Source organism: Rutilus rutilus (assembly GCF_951802725.1).
Source record: "Rutilus rutilus genome assembly, chromosome: 6".
NCBI classification, from domain to species: domain Eukaryota; kingdom Metazoa; phylum Chordata; class Actinopteri; order Cypriniformes; family Leuciscidae; genus Rutilus; species Rutilus rutilus.
The window spans coordinates 25,084,368-25,108,934 of record NC_140214.1 but is presented as its reverse complement, the minus strand read 5'-3'; the positions used below and the strand labels follow the sequence as shown (position 1 = coordinate 25,108,934).

The 24,567-nt window shown below is 36.8% G+C and overlaps 1 protein-coding gene across 1 annotated transcript in view; it reads left to right on the top strand.

Moving 5' to 3' along the window:
* Positions 1 to 1,152: 1,152 nt before the first annotated feature.
* The window catches only part of col11a1b (collagen, type XI, alpha 1b), an 88,513-nt gene continuing 65,098 nt past the window's right edge, over positions 1,153 to 24,567 (top strand). The window contains exons 1-5 of the mRNA XM_084410841.1: positions 1,153 to 1,631; positions 6,469 to 6,633; positions 10,373 to 10,586; positions 11,346 to 11,508; positions 23,516 to 23,641. Coding sequence (XP_084266967.1) covers positions 1,517 to 1,631; positions 6,469 to 6,633; positions 10,373 to 10,586; positions 11,346 to 11,508; positions 23,516 to 23,641 — 783 coding nt within the window. The 5' untranslated portion in view covers positions 1,153 to 1,516. The remainder of the gene's footprint in view (positions 1,632 to 6,468; positions 6,634 to 10,372; positions 10,587 to 11,345; positions 11,509 to 23,515; positions 23,642 to 24,567) is intronic.

Here is a 24,567-nt window from a genome sequence, read left to right as displayed (position 1 = left end):
GCTATTGTGGGAAAGAAATGAATGCTGACTGCATAAGGTAGTGTTATCTATCTGACACATGGAAATATTTCCATGTTCCAACCCTCATTACTTTATACAAAGCAGGAATGTTTTATGCTTGATAAATGTATTCGATTGTGCGTTTTAATACTTTTTTTAACTATTAAACTTAATAATTCTGTTTAGTTCCGACAGTTTGGCATTTGGCCCACCAAGCATCTTTTCTTAAAGTAAAACAAGAGTTTGAACCCTGAACTCGTCTTAGTGAACAGACTCTCATTTTATACAGCATTTTAAAAGAAGATATAGGCTACATGATGAAGCAGTTTCTTTGTCTCAGTTGCTTTTATTGTTTCCCTCTGCATTCTCAAAAAAGATTTGCATGGCCCCAATTTATTGCGGGATAACACATAATGATGGTTAATGTGTTCTGAATTTCAGTGACAATTATGGCTGTTATGTTGTCAATTATGCATCTACACATTAAACTGTGGAGAAAGAAACCGACTGCTGGAATGCATAGACACCACCTGTCTGATGAATTTTAAAAATATATATATTTTCAGACATCTGTGCCACAGCAATCCCATAAGCGGAAAGATTGTTTCTTGAAGGAATTCTGAGTTGGCCATGAAGTCTCATCTGTAGTTCTCATTCATGTGGATGGCATCTTTTCTGGCTATCACTGCTTCTTGAGGAATTTTAAATGGGCTACCTCAGGCCAACTTTTGGTTTGCCTCTTTAATATATATATATATATATATATTTTTTTTTTTTCTCTGGTTTGACTGCAATACCTGGAAGTTACATCACACCTAGTGTTATTCCAGCCTTTTAGGCTAGTGGAGCAACATGTCATTTCATCAGGTCTGCAGTGGAAATAAAAGACATGAAAAAGAATACACTATGTAAATAAATACATAAAACATGTATATATTTCCAATTGGTAATCTACAAATGTGAGAAGTAACAAAATAAAGTAAGTTGTGAAATGCTATGGAGATAGTCCTTATCCAGTCCTCTGTCACTGATTCAGGATGCAGGATGACAATCCACTCTAGGGGTGACTCTCCTCTGGTAAACCGCTGTCCCATCACCATCATCCCGGTGTTGTATGATCCGTCAGATACACCTTTGCTCTAAGCTTTCGGGGGAACGGTGTCAAACTTTTGAAGCTCTCATCAAAATAATGGGCGGATCTTTCTAAGACTAGTGATTTTCCCGTGTTCATTTCTTTTTCCTTACGGGTCAGGTTTAGTCCACACGTCCAACCCTCCAAAAGACTTGAGCTCTTCAGGGAACAAACGGGTTTCCTTTTTTTTTTTTCATGAGAGCCCGTTTACCTTCAGTCTGAGAGACTGCTGGGCGGAGGGACTAAGAAGTTTGTTTTCGACGAAAACCAATTGATTTGTTGTTGTTGTTTTTTTTGCTCATGGCAGTGCAGAAATAAATAACAATAATCTGGATTGTGGAATAGGAACGAATTTAAAATAAGACACAGTTGAGGGCGCCGGTCATGGATAAGGAAAGGTGGTCCACGAGATGGAAAACGAAAAAGTGGCTCAGGAACTCCGTTTTAAGTGCAATCTTCAGTCTGACTTTTGTCCTACAGGCAACACAAGTGAGAGCAGGTAAGGAAAGGTTGAGGAGCATCGTCGCGAGCTAAGTGATGCCATCCTCAGTATAGACTGTGTAGCTATAATTGTAAGGGACTTAAAATGTTTGAGTGCATTTCAGCGTCAAAATATAATTAAAACACAGTATATGCCGGCTATATATTGCGAAATGTATTGGCTGCATCTCAAAACCAGCTGAGCTGCCTACCTAGGCAGCATTTTTGGGTATCATAGACGCGTTTCGAGGTAAAAACGCATTTGTAAACCTGAATGAAAGAATAAAGAGAATTGAAAATTATATTTTTAGGTGGTATCATAATGCCCAAAATGTTTTATGAGAAAAACTAACTCAGTAGTTAGGTGAAATCATTGGCGTAAGTTGTGATGATAATTGCATTAATATCTTCGACATACCCAGTATTTGATGTTTATTTTGAAATATATATATATTATTATTATTTATAGACGTATTTACTTCTATAGCCTACATTGATGCAGCAATTGAAATTAGACATGGAAGAGTCTATCAAGACATGTTTTATTTCAAGGTGTGCAGCCTACAGGTATCAGAGTGGTATGCCAGGAGGTAAGCCTCCTTTTTAGTTATATTTTTATATATATTTTAAATACCCAGTTAATTAATATCATTGGTGACATTGATCCTCAAAGTTTTACATATAGAAAACAATTTTAATGTAGGCGTTTTCACTGAATAATTAAGTAAATAGCAGAAAGTAGTCTTCCCTAATTTGTTAACAATTATAGTTGACCAGTTCATGAGACAGCATTCATGGAACTGCACTACCCTGCACACACCAGTGAGGCACTCCAGTGCCCAGAATTCGATTGTGAAATTGTATTACTCAGACTGAGAGAGATACCGTTTCTCCACACTATCCCAGTCCACACTAAAGACCGGTCTACTGTCAGAAAGCTACTGTAGTAGTGCTCTCTGACTTTGACACATTGTCTCCTTTTAAAGTGGACACTTGCGTGTTTTAATTAAAGTGGCCCTATACATCATTTATACATTAAGTCCTCTTGTATAGCATACTCTAAAAAAATGTAATCAAAATTCAGGCATTATATCCTTCTACCTCACCTGTGAGGATCGCAAATGGTTTTTATACATTGTATTTCTAATAGTATTTTAAAGGGCCTGGTCTCTCCTACTATAAGGAAATCCAAAATATAACAAGTACCCTGTAAAGTGATAAATAGTATATTCCTTTGTTGTTGTTCTGATGGCCATTTCAGATATGTAACATACCTCTTTCAAAATGGCTGCCTGATAATGTCTTCACCACATTGCACATATGCAGGCCAATTTGGGAGGTGGGGGTATTTAGCTATTTAAAGTGAGCTTTCACATTTTTGGTTTAATAATAATTTTGACCACAACTGCATTCCATGCATGAAAGCTACCCTTTGGCTCTTGTTTTCTGGATTGTTTATTTGAACTGAAATCCATATAAGACATCTCTTACAGCAGTTCACAAAGTCCACATGAGATATTGGCCACACCCACTGAGATATCCAATGATTCAACCAATGAGGATGTAGGGCCTTTTTTGCATTTGATGTTTGTCATAGTACGGACAGGGATGATGTCAAATGCTTAGGCATTTCATTGCTTGTTGGATCAGATTGAATGTTATGATTTTTCTTGACTGGGCAGTAGATGTCGTGTCTCTTGACATTTCTGCCAGATTTCTTCAAGGTTTATAGTAATTTCAGAGGCTGAATTACACAGACGATAAAATATAACTTTTGTCATATTTATTGTGAAAAGTCTGCCGTGTCATTATCCATGACACTGCCCCTCCCCAAGTATAATAAATGGAAAATACAAAGAATAAAACTTATCCAGCACTTTTAATTGTGGATATGCATTAGGAGCAATGTGCTTATTTGCTGCATTAATGGATTTTGGATACTGAAATTTTTTTAAGAGCTTCTGTTAGGGAGGGGGGCTCCAATTCCTGCCAATTCTCCACATCTGGAATATATGAGGCCTTTAGGTATGCAGTAATGCTGAGAGACATTCTGAAGAGCACAAAGAGACCTTTGGTTTAGAATTTAGAAAAAAAAAAAAAACAGTAGCACTGCAAGAGGCTCGTAAGACTTCCAGATTATTACCCTCTCCTTTAAGAGTTGGATGCGTTTTACTCAGACTTTTTTTTTTTTTTTGTACATCTCGTTTAGAATGATAATGCTGAGGGCTGCCCTTTGTTTTGTCAGTGGGGGTTACGCTGAATGGAAACTCTTAACAGACTGATTTGACAAAGCTACATTAGGACCTGACCACATCATTAAGCTCACAAACGTGCACGGATGTAGACACGCTGAGCTTTATTGTGTGCAGCTGTTTTAAAGTTATCAAGAAAATCAGGATGTTCTGATTTGGTGCTCAATACACCATTTTCATTATCAATGTTGAAAACAGTTGTGCTGCTTAATATATTTTTGTGGAAACCATATTTTGTTCAGGATTATTTCATCAATAGAAAGTTTAAAAAACAACAACATTTGAAATGTATTTACATTCACTCTAGAACAATTTAATGCACCGTTGCTAAATAAAAGTATTCATTTCATTAAACAAAATTAATCTTACTGCGCTCAAACCTTTGAACAAAAATAGTCCCTTTATCTCAGAGTAGAAGTTTGTGTTTTCAGTGCATTAGGACTTAGTTGGTGGTACATTGAGGCAAAGTTATCTGCAGGCTGTGCCATGCCGACACCATAATGTGTTCAGCATGTTCAGTAACCCTAAAAAAGCACCACCCTTCAGCTCCTGGCCACATATGTGGAACAGGAACCACCGGATCAGCACTTCCTGCACGCGCTTACCATATGGTTACAGAAAATAATGGGGGAAAAGGTCAAATTTTACTTAAATTTTACTTTTTTTACAGTAAGTATAAAGAGAAGACATTTCATAATATTTTTGTTCTGCTCTTTCGACCTTAAAACGAAATAAAATATAATTAATGTAACTGTGACGACCAAGTGTCTGAGTGACTTTTCCACTGTCTATTTTTAACAAACACAGCTCATCGTCCTACAGTGGTTTTACTGGTTTTATTGTGCTTTACACACAGTGTTATAGGTCTGATCTATCAAAAAAATCTTCTGAAGTTCTTTCCCAGGCTTAGTTGAGTGGGACAGGGTGTAAAATGAGCCCTTTTGTGATGTCAAAGCATATGAAAATAAAACCTTGATTTGAATCCAACATTAAGGAGTCCAGAGAGAGAGAGTAATGAGTCTTAGCAGCTAGTCATTCTTGTTTGTATGGTTTATTGTTTTTAGGCCTTTGAAAGGGATACTTCCTGTCTGCTGCCTGACCAGCAGACAGATATGTCTATTTGACCTGACTCAGAAGTTTTTGTAGTCTCTGGTAGCGGGGGAGTAAGAATAGGAGTGTTTATGTGCTAGTCTTCCATTCAGCCTCTGTTCCTATTCCCTTAAACCTCCTGAAATTCAGAGACTTCACACAACTCGGCATCCTCAACCACCACAACGTCCGCAGTGGTGATGACAAACAGATGCGTCTTAGGGACACAAAGTTGTGTACGGATAATGATGGATGTAAGTAACCCAGCTGATACTCTTATCTCCCTGACCTCGCTTACATCCTCATTCATCAGTCTCGAGTGAGGCCGGAACTTTTCCTTTTCAAGGCATCAAAGACGAAGTCTAAAAGACTCAAGCAGAGCAATAAATCAGTGTGACATTACAGTGCTGCTCAGAGTCCACTTTACAGTACCAGCCTCTAAATTGCCATATTAATCATATCATAAATCTCTCAGCCTATTTAAGCATTAGCATAGATTTGTTAAGGATCATTAGAAATGGGCCATTTGTGGGGTGCAGGCTGAGCGAAACCAGAACCTCTCATATTTGACATTGGCATTAGCAACATAATAAAGTGTAGTACCTGACATATTGGTGGAGTTGAACTGCTTGTAAAGTTTGGGTCGTGCTGAGCTGCCATAACCGTAGAGGAGCATTGACCAGCACCAGTGACTTTAACTCCTGGAATGTTTGGCTTTGTAAATGGATATGCATGTAGGGGGGTCAATTATCCCTACTGGATATTTCTTCACATCTTTACTGCTGTTCTGCTTGGGTTCCTTATAAAAGTACAATTGCTTCATTGATGGTCACAGCACATATGCAATGGCAGGGAATTATGTACAGTAAAAGTGTCAGTCAGAGTTAGCGTTGTTGCGAAATGACACGTGTGGCACCAAGGGGGAATTTTATGGGAATTTGTTTGTTCGTATCAACAGATGGCAAGATGTGGCCCATAAATGTCCTCACTTGTTGAACAATAATTGACTGTAGATATGCTGACTCCACACTGTGGTCATTATTCAAGGCAGGATAAGGATAAGTAAGCCCTGTTGCATAAGGGAAAGCAGTCTAATTGAGGTTAACAATATGTATTGAAATTGGCTTCTTGTTTTGGCCACTTGGAAAGTGTAATAAAATTACATAATAACCCAACTGTACTTGGAAGCAATTGTGAAAAGTAAATGGATGTTTTTATCTGAGAACAGTAGTTCCCTTTCAGTCGGTCACTCCAGACGTCACGTCGTCGGTCACAGACGCAAATCGAAATTAACATTAACAAAGATTAAAAATGCTGTAGAAGTGCAGTTCATTATTAGTTCATGCTAACTAATGTAGTTAACTAATGTTAACTAATGAACCTTATTGTAAAGTGTTACCAATATTGTTCTGGTTTGATGTTTCAAAGCTACTGATGCTAATAATGTTTGTTTACCAATGAAATTACGAAAATGACAAACTCTTTGATCATAGCACTCAACGTTCTATCTCACAGCTGAACCCGTGGATGTGCTCAAGGTCTTAGACTTTAAAAGTTCACCTGAAGGAGTGAAGAAAACACAAGGCTTCTGCACCATCCGGAGAGGATCCAAACCAGATGTGGCCTACCGAGTGGACAAACAAGCTCAACTCAGCTCTCCAACCAAGCAGCTCTTCCCAGGTACATGATTTATGCTAATCTGTACTCTCATCTCTAATTACTTTTAAATAGAGTAACTGTTCTGGTTGGGCAAGGCTGTGACTCAAATGTGTGTAATTGGTTTTCTCTTGCAAAGTGACGTTTTTAGTTGTTTATTTTTTCTCTTTGAAATGCATCCAATAGGAAGTACATAATGTAGCTTGACCGTCTCAGTTAAATGCATTTGGACTGTTTTCAATGCAGAAGTCTGATGCCCAGACCTTGATGAAGGAATTAAAGGCATATTTATTGTTCTAAGGAAGAGTCGATTAAGAAAGAGAGAACGCTCTTTGGCTACTGTTTTGACAACAGAGGCTCATTGGAAAAAGATTATTCTACACTGTAAAAAATGTATCTGTAAAATAACGGTAAAATAGTCGACAGCGGTCTACTGTAATTCTACGGTATGAATACTGTGAAATGACTTTACAGCTTATTACCATAAAAATTAAATACAGTATTTTCCAGTATTTTTTATTTTATTCTACAGTAAAATACTGGCAGCAGAGTTGCCAGCAATATACTGTAATTCTGTGGTATTAATTAATAATTTATATTTAATAATTTACTGTAAAAAAACAAGCAGTACATTTCTGTGTTTATTTCAATTTACAATACACTCAATGACCCAATTTGGGTCATTTTGGCAACACAGCTCTAGGTCAAAAAGGGAACCCCAAAATAGGTTGAAAATTAAAATCACATAAAATTACTACAGTAAAAACACAGACAACAGTAATAGGCTAATAAAAAGGTGAACATTTATTTATAAGCAAGAACACCCAAAATGGACAAAAAAAGCAATGTGAACATTTGTAAGAAAAAGTGCAGACAAGAATACAAACTAAAACTCTGTCGTAATATATAGTTAAACGAAATTTTTTAAAGTTTCATAATCAATAATGTTTAAGAACAAATTTTACCAGTTATTTTACCAGCCATCAGGCTGAGTGCCACCAAGAAATACACAGTCTGAAGGCCTTAATAAACACTGAAATTTTGAATAAATTATGTTTTACAGTGAATCGACAGGATTTTACCCTCTCTGGTAAATGCGTTTATAATCACTCACTTCACTCTCAAGCACTATTCCGGCTTGTTCAGTTCCAGCTTATCGTAGGGTTCGAGTGATTTGAATGTGAGAGAAAACACTCCAAACAAAACTTCCAGTGCTCCTCACTGCAGTCATTTTCAAAGTACTTTCTAGGGATTTGAAGTATCAAAGGCTAAAGTTAGTTTAAGGCGCCATTGTTTCAGTTTCAGTTCTTCCCGTTCGACACAGTCACTGGTCCAGTTTTAAAAGAACGCATTCCTCGTTGCAGTCAGTTTCAAAGTTACCTCTTCCCACCGCTTTGATTAGTTTTCTTCTATTTTCCACACATAGGCCTGTTCCTGTCATAAGCGCCTCGAACACAGATAGGAGACTTGAACTCAAACTCCTGTGAAACACCCGTTCAGCAGCATTATTCTATTGCTTCAAAAATGCACTAGCCCACAATGCATTGTGAACTACAGTACAAAACCGTAATACATAAATACGGTAGATTAGTGTTGAAAATGGGCTGTAAATTAACAGCAGTTGCTTACCGTGAAGAATATTGCCCACATGCCCAGAATACATTGTTTTCTACAGCACATTACTGTTTTAATGTAAAACAGAATGTTATTGTCAGAATTTGGCTTTTAAACACCAAAGATGTGTAAAAAGAAGCTAAAATGGCACAGTTGCTTTAGCAAATGTGTTTTATCTTACATTTACCCTTGTTAATACTTTCAGTTAGGTTTAGGGTTGGGTTTAGTGTAGGTGGTACATTATTTTCAAATGCCATAGAGCATGAACATTTTGGCAACATTCACCAGATATTTCATTTCCCAACCAATATAATAAAACATAGGCAAAAAATGTAATTTGCATATTGCATATCGCAGAAATTTTGGCGCTGGCACATTTTCCCAATGAGCCTGGGTTGGTTTTGACCAGAGTGTTTCTTGCTAATCATGACTAGCTAAACAAAGAATAAGTGAAAAGATCTAAACTGCTGCTAACTGGTGCTAACTGTAGCCTTAGCCCTATAACAGAGGCTAGTACTGTATGTTGTTTGTAGCATAACACAGATGATGAACTATTACTTATTAAAAGAAGGCTATTTGACATAGTCCCTTGCATGGTAAGCACAGTTTTGAGTAAAGTTTTTACTAATGGGATGTTGAAAATCTCTCATTATTTGCTCAGTTTATAACAACAACATCATATACATTTACAAGTTTAGTCCTATTAAGTTGGAACCTCTGTTCTCTGTGTGTTGGATATCTTCCAATTTGGCCAGACCACAAAGGGTAACTGAGGCACAAAATAGCAGGAGATTCTTTTTCTGTGATTTTTGGCTGAAATAATATGGCCTCCAAACCCTATTGTTTTAGGACTGGAAATTTCAGCTAAATAGTATTTTGGCAAAAAAAAAAAAAAAAAACTCCCTCAAGTTTGGCAAAAAGAACAGCACTTCAGATATAGATAGTTTGAGATTTATTTCCACCCTATTGTTCATACAACCCATTTGATTGTAAATCTGTTATGTCACCTGACACCTTGTAAAGTTAACATGCCAACAGAAAAGACAAACTGTTTCATACTTCGTTAACCCTTAAACAGGCAAGAGTAGAAAATGATAAGCAACAAATAATTTCATGTCATTTTTTATATCATCTGGACTTAAGTAAATCATATCCAAAAGAATTTTTGAAAAATGTTATGTATTTTGGATTTTATGAGTTGTGACTCCCAGATCACATTGCCTGTTTATGGTATAAAAAAAGGACCAAATCTATAACTGTAACTGCCATTGCATGTTTAAAACAATTATATCCTATACTTCAACTCATATAATGTTGACATATTATATATCATTACAAACTCAAGATTCAGCCTGTGAAAACCGTTTTGAAATCGGACCTTGTGTTACCATAAAAATGGTAAACAAATCTTGGTAAAATGGTAAAAAATGTTGGATTTAGGTCAGGCTGACTAATCGATCACAGATAACTTGAAGCAAATCATGTGACCAGCACACTCAAGACAGACAGGCTGTATCAGTTTAACCTGTACATTTTATAATTTGTAAAAAAAACAACAACCTCAGAATACAAAGATTGTTACAAAAATTTATACAAAGTTAATCCCTTTTTTACACCCAAAAGTGGCAATAAATAACAACGTTTTTATAGATTTTCTTTTTCAGCACCTTAAGACAATGTTCATAATTAATGTTAGCAGTGTTAGTATTATTTTTTCAAAAGAAAAGTAAGTTTAATATATATTTACTTATCTCAAAATCTGAATGTCCTGCACCACTGGCAGCCATGTTGGATTTAGGTCAGGCTGACTAATTAATCACAATTTTTTTTAAACAAATCATGTGACCAGCATACTCAAGACAGACCAGGCTGTGATAAATGATAAAAGGATTTGATGAAAAAATCATTCTTACACCCCAAAAAAGACGACAAAAACTGTTACACCCAGATCACATTGCCAGTTTTAGGGTTAAACTACCCTCAACAAACGATCTTGTGTAGGGGGTCCATTGCATATTACAAGGCCTGTTTAGATCACACTACTCTGTCTGATAGTGTTAGCTCATCTCTGCAACAGAACGGAAGACAAGCATATGAATCATCAATAACAGCTGATTTTTAACCTACAATGCCTTTCCTGTATCTTCAGGAGGAGTGTTCCCTCAGGATTTCTCCATCCTTATGACTATCAAGCCAAAGGCAGGAACACAGTCCTTCCTTTTGTCGGTATACAACGAGCAGGGCATCCAGCAGCTGGGTGTGGAGGTGGGCCGCTCGCCGATCTTCCTGTATGAGGATCAGCATGGGAAACCCACTCCTGAGGATTACCCCCTTTTCCGTGCAATCAACCTCGCAGATGGAAAGCAAGTTGACTCTTTATTTGTATTTTTTTATAAGTGTTTATTAATGGGCCTTAGCGTGTGTGTGTGGGTGCGTGTGTGTGTTTAACAAGCTGTAGTACAGTTTTCATCAACTGGTTGTTGAATGTGTTTGGATTGGTTATGCAATTTGCCTATGAAGTTTTCCTAATAGCTAGTTTAGTCCACTGTGTTTATTATTGGTACTATTTTCCATCTGCCTATTCATTTATTTATCTATATAGATATAATTAAAGTAGGAAAATTGTGTGATGTTAATATTCAGCCATATGCAACTAATCAAGCAAAGCAAACATTTACTTGAAAAGGATACGAGAACGGCAGTAAGCTTTGCTTTTGATTAGCCACATTGAGATTTACATGTGATAAAACAATGATGTATTCTCACATTTCTCACAATTTCATTTCATTGAAAACAAATGGTGTTGAACAAAAAACAGCTTTTGAATATTTATAACTGAGTCAAGATGAGAGACAGTGTTGAGAAAAACGCCTTTTTAAGTGCGCATGGACAGAGAGAGTGCTGATTGTATTTTCCTTTAAAATATTTTATTTAGAAACATCCTGTACTAATTCAAACCTCCCTCAATGGCAGGCAGTTGTTTTTTTGCACAATATAAATGTATAAAGATCCAAACATGCGTTTTAGCATGCAAGTGAAAGCAGACAGTAACATAGTTCATGCTACAAACTAAACAATCACAATCTTCATGGCTCTTGTTTGTTGTATTTCCTCCCCAACAGGTGGCACCGTGTGGCTATTAGCATCGAAAAGAAGACCGTTACAATGATTGTGGACTGTAAGAAGAAGATCTCTAAACCACTCAGCAGAAGTGACCACTCAATCATTAACACAAATGGCATCACTGTCTTCGGCACCAGAATCCTGGACGAGGACGTTTTTGAGGCAAGCAAAGCTGTTTTATAAAAACCCTGGTAGATACCGTCCATTCCAGCTATGATTTGTGAAACAGTGTAGGCCAAGGATAAACTCTCAGAAAAAATGGTACAACATCTGTGACTAGGGTGATGTATCCTTTCAGAAGGAACACCTTGTACATTTATTTAGCCTTGCATAATATATATTAGTATCTTTTGAAAGTACCGCCCCAGCGACAGCTATTGTTCCAGGATACTCACACTGTTTAGTGTGACTCGAGTTCGTATGAAATGCTGGAGATGCTGAATACTTGTCAGAGTTTTTGAACCTTTACATATGAAGTTTACATATCTGGCACATTTTAGCATATTTGTAGAGCTGTTGAGACCAGTGGGAGTGGCTTATGAACACAGTGACCTGCTGTGACATTTAAGAGAATTAGACTAGCTGTGGTTGTTTTCTATTAAAGGAAAGGTTTTTCTTTCCCATAGCAAAGATGTTAATATTTCAGTAGTTTATCCTGAACAGCAATATGATTAAATGTAGGCTTTTCCTTACGTTTTATATTTATGCATTTGGCAGATGCTTTTATCCAAGGTATTTCTTGCTTACCCTCGGGATTGAATCCATGACCTTGGCATTGTTAAAGCTATGCTCTACTGTTTGAGCAACAGGAACACATCTACTACTTCTTAGATTTTTCTCCTGAGAATGTTTCAAACCATGCTCAGATTTCCCAAGATATCAAAGCCAGAGATTTTAAAATGAACTTGTCATTTTATCTGAGCTATGCTATCCACAAGAAATGTGTACTGCGATGTTAAGGCTCTGTACTCTCACTGACTGTATGTCAATTGTTGTCTCATTTTAATTTCGCCAAAGGAATTTTTTGAGAAACATCTGAGGCAAATTGTAATAAATAAATGCAACGTGACTATCCTGAGGTATAAAAGAGCAATAGTAAAAAACATTTACGTGAAGATACAACTCAGTGGAAGTACAGTACTGTAACACCACATACTCAACAAAATTCACAAATACTTCTTCAAGTATTCCATTCACATTTATCTTAGCTGTACTAAGCAATGCATCAATCCTGTGTAATTCTGGACGCCCGATTGCGAGACAATATCTGCAGAGTCTGTCTTTGATGTGAGCTGAAGGAATGCTGTCTAATAAGAACAGCATGCTAAATGTTCGCCTCAGGTTAGAGATGCATACAGCACAGGAATCTTTTGAAATTCTGATCCCATTTCTTCCTCTTCCCTGCTCGTCCCAGCGTTAGTCAGAGGGTTGTGATGAGCCTGCAAAATATATAGCCTGAGAGGTAAATCTGCCATAGTTAATGGGCTCATTTTCAGCAATCACTTAGCATTTCATCTCTCAATTCTTCCACCCACTGTACGATTGCTCGTAATCTTGGAAACTATTTCAAATATTGCTGCCCAATGGTAAACACAGATGTTTCAATCAAGGGAGTTGCTTTTCATACATTATGTGATTATGATGAAAGCGATGAACTGTCAAAAGCATTGCTAATAGGTTTTAGCACTGTTTTATGTTTGCTTTGTTTTATGTCAAACATAAAATGCAAGTTTGGATATTTTGGTGTGTGTAAAACAAAATATATGAGCATTTGCCAAAATTGCCATTTGCAGATAGATTCCTTAAATGGCTTACAAGGAAGTTATAAGTTATAAGGAAGGAAGTATTAGTACACCCGGGAACCCCGATGATGACTTCTGTGATAATCACTGCTCTGACTTCTAGAAAATTGCTGCTTTGGACTGGCAAACATTGTGATTTTTACTCACAAAGAAAACATTTACCCACTTTGAGAAAAACATAATATACTACCTCAGAGTGTCAGGATTATGTTCTGTTTAGTTGCTCCTGTTTTCCCTCTCTGTCTCCGTGGTTACTCATTATGTGCTCATTGGCTATATATACTGACTAGTGTCACCTGTGTTTCATTTAGCTCCATTAGTTTTCCTTGTGTATTTATAGCCCTCAGTTTGTGTTATCAGTTGTCCGTTCTCGTCTGTGTTAAGTGTAGGGCTTGGAACATTGCATTGACGTAATCGATTACATAAATTACTCAATTTGCATGAAATGCATTGATTTGTCACAGTGTTTATGTTCCCCAATGAGTGCGGCTCCCAGGCATACTGAAAATCAGCCGATATTACAGAAATATGTGTCCCAATCCAAAATGTGGGAATGTTTTAAACAGCTGTTGGTTATTTAAAATATCTGATGGATGAACTTTGATGATTGGAATCCTTTATTTAATGACGCGGTGTCAATTGTGGTAAAACTTCACGGTTTTATTGACACTGCCATGTTTGATAGTGTTGTTATGGTTTCCTCTATGGTTAGTTAGTTAGAATGCGGTTGTGACTTCAACTGTTTGATCATACAATAAACATATTCAAGCAGCTACTTTAATCTCCTGAATTGAACAAATTATTTCAGGATTCACACTTGTAAGCAATTTCTGCTGTGAACGCAGCCATAGTAAACACCTTTCCTAATTAGGCCTACACTGCATAAACCTTATCTTTTGTGATACATAATATCATTAGGTAAAAGTTCATACATATTGTTAAATTATTGGTTATTATTTATTGGTAAATTAACCAAAGGATGAATCGACTATTCAGAAAACAAACAAAAGATTAACAGAAGGGAAAATCGTTAGATTAACCAGTCAAAAAATCAAAAAATAATAATCAATAAAATAATCAATAGATTAATTGATTGAAAAAATAATCATTAGTTTAATAAGTGGTTATTCTGCTCCTGCATGTGGATAATCTCCTGAGTGATTATTATTTAGCTTTATTTAAAAAAAAATGAAATAAATTAAAGTTTTACTGCTGCATTTCGATCCTGCCTCAATCTCTTTCTTGCTGCAACCCACCGTGACAGAGGGTGGGTTTATTTTTCATGTTAAAAACTTTACTATAAAGCTCCACAGAACATTTCCACTGGACATTTCCAGGAAAAATTGCTCCAATAATGTTTTCACACTATATGGGGTAACAATAGAAAGTATCATAGGTTTTTCAGCAAAATTTACAATAAGTAAAACAATCATGGAAAATGGTACAGCAAAAATATAAAAAGTAAACAACAAATATATTAAACCATTGTTAATAGAATAGCCATTAATAAACTGAATAAATTAATCACATTTAAAACAATTCACAGCTTGCCTTAAGAAATGCTTGACAACCTACCCATATCTTTCTTGAAAAAAATATTTATGAAAAATACCCTTGTCCTGGGAATACAGGTCAACGTTTCATATATATACGTATATTATAATCTATCTTTAACATATATTTGACTCTGGTCAGTGTGGTTTTATTGTGTTCTAATTTCACTTGCTTACCCAACCGCTATTGCAAAAATATTATGATATTGTAAGTTTAGTTTAGAGTAATGAATTCACAGAATAACTCTAATTTAGGTTTTTAACTAGGTGTTTGAAACAAACAAAACCACTGCTAGAGAAAACACACGTGTGTAATTTTACATTTGACTCCACCTTATAGTTAACTGGGATACGTGCCTTGTGAAAACTAGTCCCCATATAGGGCTGTGGTATAAAGTCATTAAATCTTCAAATCTTCTCATCAGACCTTTTCTAGACTGTTCAGATTTTGAGGAGATTCGCTATGCACATTCATGTTCTTTTTCCGAAGTTCTTTGCAAGGACTGTCTGTGAAGTGGGAAGTATAGGTTATCTTGTCACTCTTGGCCAAGAGAGTAGCAAAGCTTAGCCAGCCCTGTGAGATATGGCACAGATTTAGCGATTTCTGGCTAGAAGTCCAGAATGTCATAAGTATTCCACATCTAATAAATGTTCCTTCGAGGACATGTGTTAGACATTGAATGGATGGAAAAATCAAGCTGAATAACTAATCAAGAACAGAACATTTAGTTTTCAGATTATGACTGGGTGTTTCGCTTTATTTTTGAGATTTTTAGGACGTGTGATCATCTTTTTGTTGAATTGTCTTTTTGTCACTGAATAACAAATAGGTTATTTGAGATCCACCTACATGTAGTGATGGGGACGAGACCGCCTATGCCGAGTCCGAGTCAAGACCGAGTCTTTGAAGGGTCGAGACCGAGTTCGTTGGTTTTCAAATTCAGTCGAGTCCGAGTCAAGACCGAGTCTTTGAAGGGTCGAGTCCAAGTCGAGACCGAGTCTTTAGGAGTCGAGACCAAGACCATAAAAACATGTCAGTTTTCATATTCATGATTTAATATCACCCCAGTTAATAATCAACAGTTACAGTAGGCCTACAGACTAAGCTAGATTGGGAATTGTTTAGAGGAGCAGTCTTAACGTCTTAATATGGACTATGCTTTTACTATCATTAAAAAAAATCCCTACCACATGCATCATCTTCTGCCTATTTTTCTAAACTGCTTAAACAGTGCTGCTCTGTAATCAACATGTTAAGCCCACCCTAACTTTTTTAATCATAGTTAGGACATGCAGAGCAAATTAAAATTTTCTAGTGGTATGTATTCTAGTGGACTAGTGATGGGGACGAGACCGCCTATGCCGAGTCCGAGTCAAGACCGAGTCTTTGAAGGGTCGAGTCCGAGTCAAGACCGAGTCTTTGAAGGAACAAGTCCGAGACCGGACTCGAATACTACATCACTACCTACATGATCCACCTTTTCACACTGGGTATTTTTAGTGTCCTTTCTGCAGGTTAACCCGGTTGCACACTGTGCGAAAAATTTGGCAAATTCTAAAAGATTCCTCTGATCCTAGGCTAAAATCTGAAGTCTCTGATCGTCAGTTTGACATGTTCACCGACAGCCGTTTAATGACAGTTGCGATCAAATTTGACCTCCGACGAAATTCTGGCAGTGTCAGAAGATTTGACTCACAGTCCTGCAGTGTGACTTCTCAAATTGTCTTCGTTTTTTAAGACAAGCCATGACCAAAATTAACGTAGAGATTTCTTTGTAGCCACCATTTCAATCCTGCGTGTAATGCAGCTCACATCACCGAACGCGTCATTGATTGATGATGTAAAATTCCAGACAAGTTTTCTTGCGTGCGTCCGTTTTTAGCGCGACTTGACTGCCGTACAGTCTGACATTGACAACTGATAGGCTATCTTACAGTGTGACGAGGCTTACAGCGAGGATCATGTTCGTACAGTCTGACAAGCAACAATCATAAAGGACTATTATAAATCACTTTATAATTGTTACGCTTTACATTTTACATTGTTGCGCCAGTAGGTGGTGACAAATTACTTTTCTTTATGAGTTAGCCAATGAATCATTCATTCAACCAATTCGTTCAAAAACCCTGATTCATTCAGGAATTAAACACCAGCTACCAGTGTGTTGCTCAAAGAAGCACCTTTTGTTTATTGTACACTTTTAAAAATTAGGTCACTGTTTGACATGCTTGTATATTGTTGCCACTGATATTTGAATTCAAGTTACGCATATATCATTGTTTTCATGATGGATCATTGATGAAGTAGTACTCACGCACATTTGTTAACTACTATAAATATAACGATTTGTTGACTGCAAAGGATTGTTCAGGAAGACTTGACAACAGTCATTATTTTTGCAATTCGGTTTTGTTATGCTAGAGGTGCAGAAACACATTTCAGCTGCAAGTAAATGTCCATCACATTTTTGTGAGAGTTTTTTTTGTTGTTGGAGATGAGCTACTAGGTCTGAACTAACAGCATACTTCATGATGGAGACGCATCTGTGTTTCTAGCCTTTGCAGATAGCTTAAGCAGGTGTGAACCTGGAACTGTGACTGAAAGGAAAATACGATCATATGCGCTATGACTTGGTTGAGGTTGCACAGCTGTTTAAGAGATATTGTGTCCAGCTTGGTGTTTTGTAACCAAAATCACAAGAGGGGCAACTTAAAACCAAATTTTTTGCACTTCTCTGTCTATTCTTTAATCACTTTTTGTGTTCCACTAAAAACACTGAGTGTGTAACTGAAGGCAGATCCCTTTCATAACCAGTTAGCTCTATGCTAAGTTAGTAGCTTGCCAATCATGAAATGAATGAAGTTAATTTAATTTCATAATATTTGCTTGATTGAATGAAATTATTTTTAATTTTTAAAAATAGTTTGCCTCACTTTTGATCGGACCATCTATCTCAAGTTATCCTGTGTTTAATGGTTTAATTGGTATGACTGGTAGGCCTAAAACTAGACTCATTCATCCTCCTGTCACCAGACCTCCTGTGGAAATACTGGTCCAACTGTTCATTACAAAGGCTATCATTTCCTCAAAGATGTTACCGTATGCGGTTACACGTTTGGTTTTTACTCTCTCACTCTCTCGTTTAACAAAAAAAAATCGTTCTATGTATCCTCTTCTCCCCTGACTGGCCCCTGCCTGTGTCTTGCTCACTGCTGGGAAACATATTTTACTGTTTAACAGCTCCCAGTAGAGTGATAAGGTAACATTTGAGGCCTGCTTCAAGGCTCTGCATCGGCTGCTGTTTGGAGGATTGCGCTGGATTGGGGCAAGTGAGTCGGGGGTGGGGTGTATTACAGTTTAAACAATCGTTTGATTTTTTTGTTTTGCCTTAGTACACTAGTGTTATTCAAAGTGTGCATGGAATCTGTCTGCCTGTGTATAAAATGAAGCTTTTTCCCCATGCAGCTCTTGCCACAGAGATTGTCTGCATATCATGAAAATGTGAAATAAGATCTGGGGGGCATTAGATACTCCACAATTTCTGCATTTGACAGTCAGTTGCTGTTTGTGCTCTTTTCAAACAATCTGCATTTTCCATGATATCATTCCAGTCTGTATTTTCCTCTGAATCTTTCCAACCCTCTTTGCTGAATATCTAGGTTAAAGTGTCAGGAGGGATAACTACTGACTCCAGGCCTTAGAAATATGGTGGACTGTCCTTTGTGACTTTCATTAGAACAGCGGATCTCAACCTTTTTGGCTGCATTTTCTCGCAGGGGCATAAACATAAATTCACAAAAACACTCCTACTATTGCATAGTTCTTCCAAACTCACCAATTAATTGAATATTAAAATAGGTTGCTGGAGGCTCGAAGTCAAGTCGATTTTTTTTTCTTTTCAATAAATGGTCTACTTTGCATTGTCAATTTGCATTTGACCAGTGTTCACTCCCCTAGTCTGTTGTCTACTGCGACAGAGAGGTCACATGTCAGGTCATAGTGACTGGCAGGAATACCTGGAGTTCCTCAGGTTATAATTACAAAGTGCTGACAGGGGTAATCATACACACTTTGGTAACCTTTGGTCTGATTCAGTCTCAGTGCACACATAATGAACCAAACTTTCTTCTCTGGGCTTGACCTCTGACATTTAAAGCACACAGTCCTCACCTCAAACAGCAGAATAGGGCATTAACACTTCATCGGGTAAGGGTGATGATGAGACAAGGTGGATCTCATGTGTTAAACTCATTTTATAGAGTTACTCCGTTAAGTTGTGTCATGCTGTTAGTGGGAATCACTTGGAAGCCTTTTTCTTTGAACACACTTTTTGGAGATTGGAAACACAGTAACCCATCCTATATTTTCTATATGCATGTTGCTTTTATTTTAAATGATTCATCCATGCATTTATATATCTTTTTGTTGCCTTTTTTGACCTATAGTAGCCTCTTTGGTGATGTATGCCAGCTTTCTCCAGTCATTTTGTTTGGGTAAACCAAGACTAAGGGTAAACTGTATATATTTTTTCCGATACTCCTGTTACATTGCAACACTTACTCTGATGCTAATTTCTGAATTAAACCTTACTTATTGAGACCAATTGCAGAGTAATAATGAAGTTGAATAAATAAAGTTGCAGCTATGTTGAACTGAAATCAGCAGATCAGTGTTTTTTCCCCCCTCACTTTCTTTTAGTATATGCATAAGAGATTAATGCATTAAATTGGCTGAAATTTAAAGAACATGCCAGGCTTCAGTTTAGTTCTCCAAGACAAGCTTTATGTACAAGTTAATTTAGATTTTTGTTTGTTTGGGTCACACTAGAGTATTGTATTCACTGTAGTAGTGCTGGTCATTAGGTTGAAGTGATCTGAATTGTCTTACATAAAAGTGCTTCATAGCCTGTGGCACTCTTGAGAATATTATTATTAACGCAGCAGGATAGAAGAATGCCATAGGTCTCTGTCATAATTACAGGAAGATTACGAGAAGCAGGTGAAGCTTTTAAGAATGCATTGGTTCAGGCTGTAGTTTTAGATTCTTTCTTTTTTCCTGTCTGTTTACATGAACACTTTGTTAGATGGCCATTTTGATTAAGAAGTGTGTTTGACGACCTGGCTGTCAGTCAGCGATCAGTACTGCTGCAGAAAGACTGAAATCATTACACCTTCTTATTTTTACATCTTAGACTTGTTACCAATGTATCTCTAGTCTGGATTGTATTCTGTTTGGTTTTAATGTTCTTCATACTCTAAGCCCGAACAGACTTAATAGAGCGTGTAACTAATAGGCTACATTTAGAGATTTTGTGAAGACTAGTGACGCACATAAAGAAAATCAAACCAGAACAAGTAGCTGGTGATGATTTTGATACTGATCTGCTGTTGGACCTGGAATTAGTTCACTGTACTGTACAAGGAGTTTTTCTCTTTGAAAAGAATGTGTCTGTTATGAATTAATGCAGTACTCTGCAGTGATTGTAAGACAGGGCAATCCCAATGGATACTGAAGTATTCAAAGTAGATTTATATCTCCCTGTTTCCGCCAGTGTTTAGCCCAGAGCCTAGCTAGTATATATTATTTGGGTTCTCAGTAGTGAGGAAGAAGATGTGCCAGATGCTTAGAAAAACAACTCCCATCCAATGATGGAGAGTCACTGGATGGAATAAGCTGAAAAAGGAGATGTGTTTGACTAGAGATTGATGTCAGTAGTGGGCCAGCACATTTTTGAATTCATGTTGAACTAGATCAGGTGCATGTGAATGGTTTGTCTGACTATGTTTGAATGGGGTCACTGAATATCAAACCTCACTTGCTGCGTATCGAGATTGTCATGCACTTTTTTAAAGGAGACACCAGTGTTTTTTTTAGGATTATTTTATCCAATCTAGTTTCATAATATTTTGAATTAGCTTTCATAATATATTTTTAGTTTTCGTTTGATAATTTAATTTTAGTTTAACTTTCAGTCTATATATACACACACACACATATACACACACACACATATATATATATATATATATATATATATATATATATATACACACACACACATATACACACACACACACACACACATATATATAAAACATTTGTAATTTTGAAAAAAATAAGAATGTTTATTAAGATACTAAATTTGTTTAACATAATAATTTATCACATTTACAGAATTCAATAATACTACTGTTTCAATCTAAAGAATCTTCTAAAGAATGCCTTGAGTCAGAAATCATATGATAAATTCAAATTGCAGTTATTTATTCTATGGACAACGCTAATTTTAACAAAGCGAAATAATAATAATAAACTTCTACTGTCTCCTTTAGGATAGATGGATGGATAGTGGGTAAAAAAGGATACACTTTTAACTTACAAAGTGAAAGTGTTCCAGATAATATTTGAAAAATTTGGTTCAGTACAATAACAATGTAAACATAATTTAGTTAATATAGGAAGCAACATGTTTTTATAGCATTCTTTTATAAAAAAAATTGTGCACAACATAAATGGATATTTAGCCATGAAGATTATGTTGCTGTCTTTATATTTTAGGAATGGGGTCAATCATATTTGAGAGATTTTGGTATAAAAAGGTATTTAAAAGGCCTTAAATAAGAGAAGACATTACCAGGCCTTAACAAAATTTCCACACTTATGCATTTTCTGTGCTGATTTTAGGAGAAAATCTGTGGAATTATGCTGAATGGTTTTAAACATGCTAAAATATGCTAAAACAGAGATGAGAATACATAGTTATTGGTAGCTGAAAGCATAATCAAATTAGACTAGTGTTTTTTTAGTGTTTTTTTTTTTTTATAGCCAAGCAAATTTGACAGCCAGTGATCATCATGTATTTTCATTGCATGAAAAAGCGCTGCTTTGACATTTTGCTCTTCTGGAGAAAAGTCATATGAATTTGGAGTGACATAAGGGCGGGTAGATGATGACAGAATTTTCAATTTAAGCCAAATAACCTGTGTAAAGTGCAACTCAATTGGAATGACCAAATTAAGACCTGTGGATATGTGAAATATGGCAAAGGTTTTAAGAAAAACACATTTTCTTACCTACAATAATCATGCAACTTCATTTTCAAATATAAAGTTGAATTTTAAAATGTGTTTGACTCCTAAACGTGTGTCAGCTGCTTCTAACTGTGAGATGTTTGTTGTACAGAGGGATGTCAGAGCTCTCCAGCATGTATAAGGATTTATTGGTCATGCTTGCAGGAAGCATCCTTTTTGTACCATAAAATGTCTTCCAGCGCCTTACGCTCCCACAGATGTAGACCCTGTAATTTAATGTCGTCTGCATGTTAGCGTTCTCCTCCCCAGGCCACCCCGCTTGAATCGACTTTACATGCCAATCAAATCAAAGAAATCTGCCCTTCTCTGACTTACTTACCTATTTACGATGCATTATGTCTGGCTTTGGCATTACTGGTCCGAGCGGTCTGTTCTGTGGGGGTCAGCTGAGGTATTCTGTAGTCTCTACAGAAGTAGTTTACATTCTCAGCAAAGTCAGACAGTTCCCGCTTGAAGAATTCCTTGGGTTCAGCTCGTGCACGTAGCTGTTTGGCCTTTGTGTCGAGGTGGGAGAGGGGATCTTATTTCCCTTCCCCAAATTTTCATGAAAAACAGAAGGCTTCAGATATTTCAGCACATCAACACGGGCACTGGTTATTTTTTCTTGCCATTCCTCAGTCATTAGCGCAGGACCGCTCTGTGAAATGTGACTTATGTTGAAGCACTATAGCACTTTTTTGAATGGGATGCAGATTAGTGGCCCTTCCGGCGTGTGCTCACAGTCACACAGTGCTGAACCGAGCGCTTTCATTCTCATTGTTTTTTCAGCTGAGCAGCGCGTTGGCCTTCTTCCTGTCTGTGAGCGACTTTTGAGAGGCTAGCTGGGAAAGAAGATCATGGCAGAACGAAGGGCTAATGCTCAATGCCCTGCAGCTACTTTCGATGTTATCACACATATAGGTCTCTGTGGCACATGGCCACATGCTTATTTGATTTAGTACAATATCAAGAGAAGGATTCTCTATGGCAAGCAGCTGTTCTTTTTTATTATTTTTTTGGACTCATGGCTTTGAAGATGTTTCTTTTGTTTGTCCGTCTGTCAGTCCGTCCAATCTGTCTGTCTCTCTGTCTGTCTGTCTATCTATCGATCTATCTATCTATCGATCTATCTGTCTATCTGTTTATTGATTGATCTGTCTATCTATCTATCTATCTATCTATCTATCTATCTATCTATCTATCTATCTATCTATCTATCTATCTATCTATCTATCTATCTATCTATCTATCTATCTATCTATCTATCTATCTATCTATCTATCTATCTATCTATCTATCTATCTATCTATCTATCTATCTATCTATCTATCTATCTGTCTGTCTGTCTGTCTGTCTGTTTATTGATCAATATGTCTGTCAATCAGTCTATCTATCTATCTATCTATCTGTCTGTCTGTCTGTCTGTCTGTCTGTCTGTCTGTTTATTGATTGATCAATATGTCTGTCAATCAGTCTGTCTGTTTTATCTATCTATCTGTCTATCTGTCTATCTGTCTATCTGTCTGTCTGTCTGTCTGTCTGTCGATCTAATATCGCTACATATTTCTGTCTGTCTGTCGATCTAATATCGGTATATATTTCTGTCCATCCGTCTGTCTGTCTGTCTGTCTCACTCAAACAAACACATAGCATTTTCACAAGGTGGAATAAAAATGACATATATCAAATTTATGTATCGATATCCAGAATGTTTCTGATAATTGTCTATGTGCTGTCATTCAGGGGGACATCCAGCAGCTTCTTTTGGTGGCGGACCCTCGTGCAGCCTACGACTACTGTGAACACTACAGCCCTGACTGTGAAACCCCCCATCAGGACACACCACAGGCCCAGGAGCCCGAGGAGGAGGTTAGTATGTGTCTGGATCTGACCCAGACGTGTGTGCGTGCGTGCGTGCATGTGTGTGGTTTTGTGATGATGTATTGGTGGATTATATATGGTCTACACCCACAGCTTCTGTCTGGGGCTTTCTAAGACCTGGATTCAAAAACATGGCCAAAAATCTGAATTATTAATCTGAATTTATTAGGATGTGCACACGTAATTGCCTAGTTGGGTTTTGTTCTAGTCAACTAGTAAAAACACTGTTTAAACTTTTCCAATTGTTTTTCGTTGGTGATTTTTTTCTTTTCTTTCTCATATCCATATTGACATCTATATATAAAATACTTTCCCGATGATTCTCTCCTCTGAATATCACTGTCCTAATTGCATTAGGTGGCACTGTGGACACTTGACGTCGAGGGTATGAGAGGTCTTTCAAGCACAGCCAGGTGTAACAATATGTTTTTATTGCCATATTTGGAGGAATAGTCATACTTGGTAGAATCATGCATCTCATGATGAGAATCTGATTTTATAGTGAAAAGAAAGTCTGAAACACTAAGAGAAAAAGTTAGTAAAATGTATTTTTAAGTATTAATATTTATTATTGTTCATTATTTTATATTTTTAATTTAATAAAAAAAAATGTTTTTTTAAATTGGCTTATTAAAACTGTTACTGGTGATGTGGTTGATTGTGATTTCACTTTTCTAACTTTAGTTAGTGTGTAATGTTGCTGTTTGAGCATAAACAACATCTGTAAAGTTACAACGCTCAAAGTTCAAAGCAAAGGAAGATATTTTATTTTACAGAAATCACTTTTTAAGGACTAGAACAAACGGCTGGTAGGGACTACACGAGCTTCCTCCCGGGTTAGTGACATCACCAACCCCAAAATTTACATAAACCCCGTCTCGCAACAAAGGGCTCTATATGTCTCTGCTAAGAAC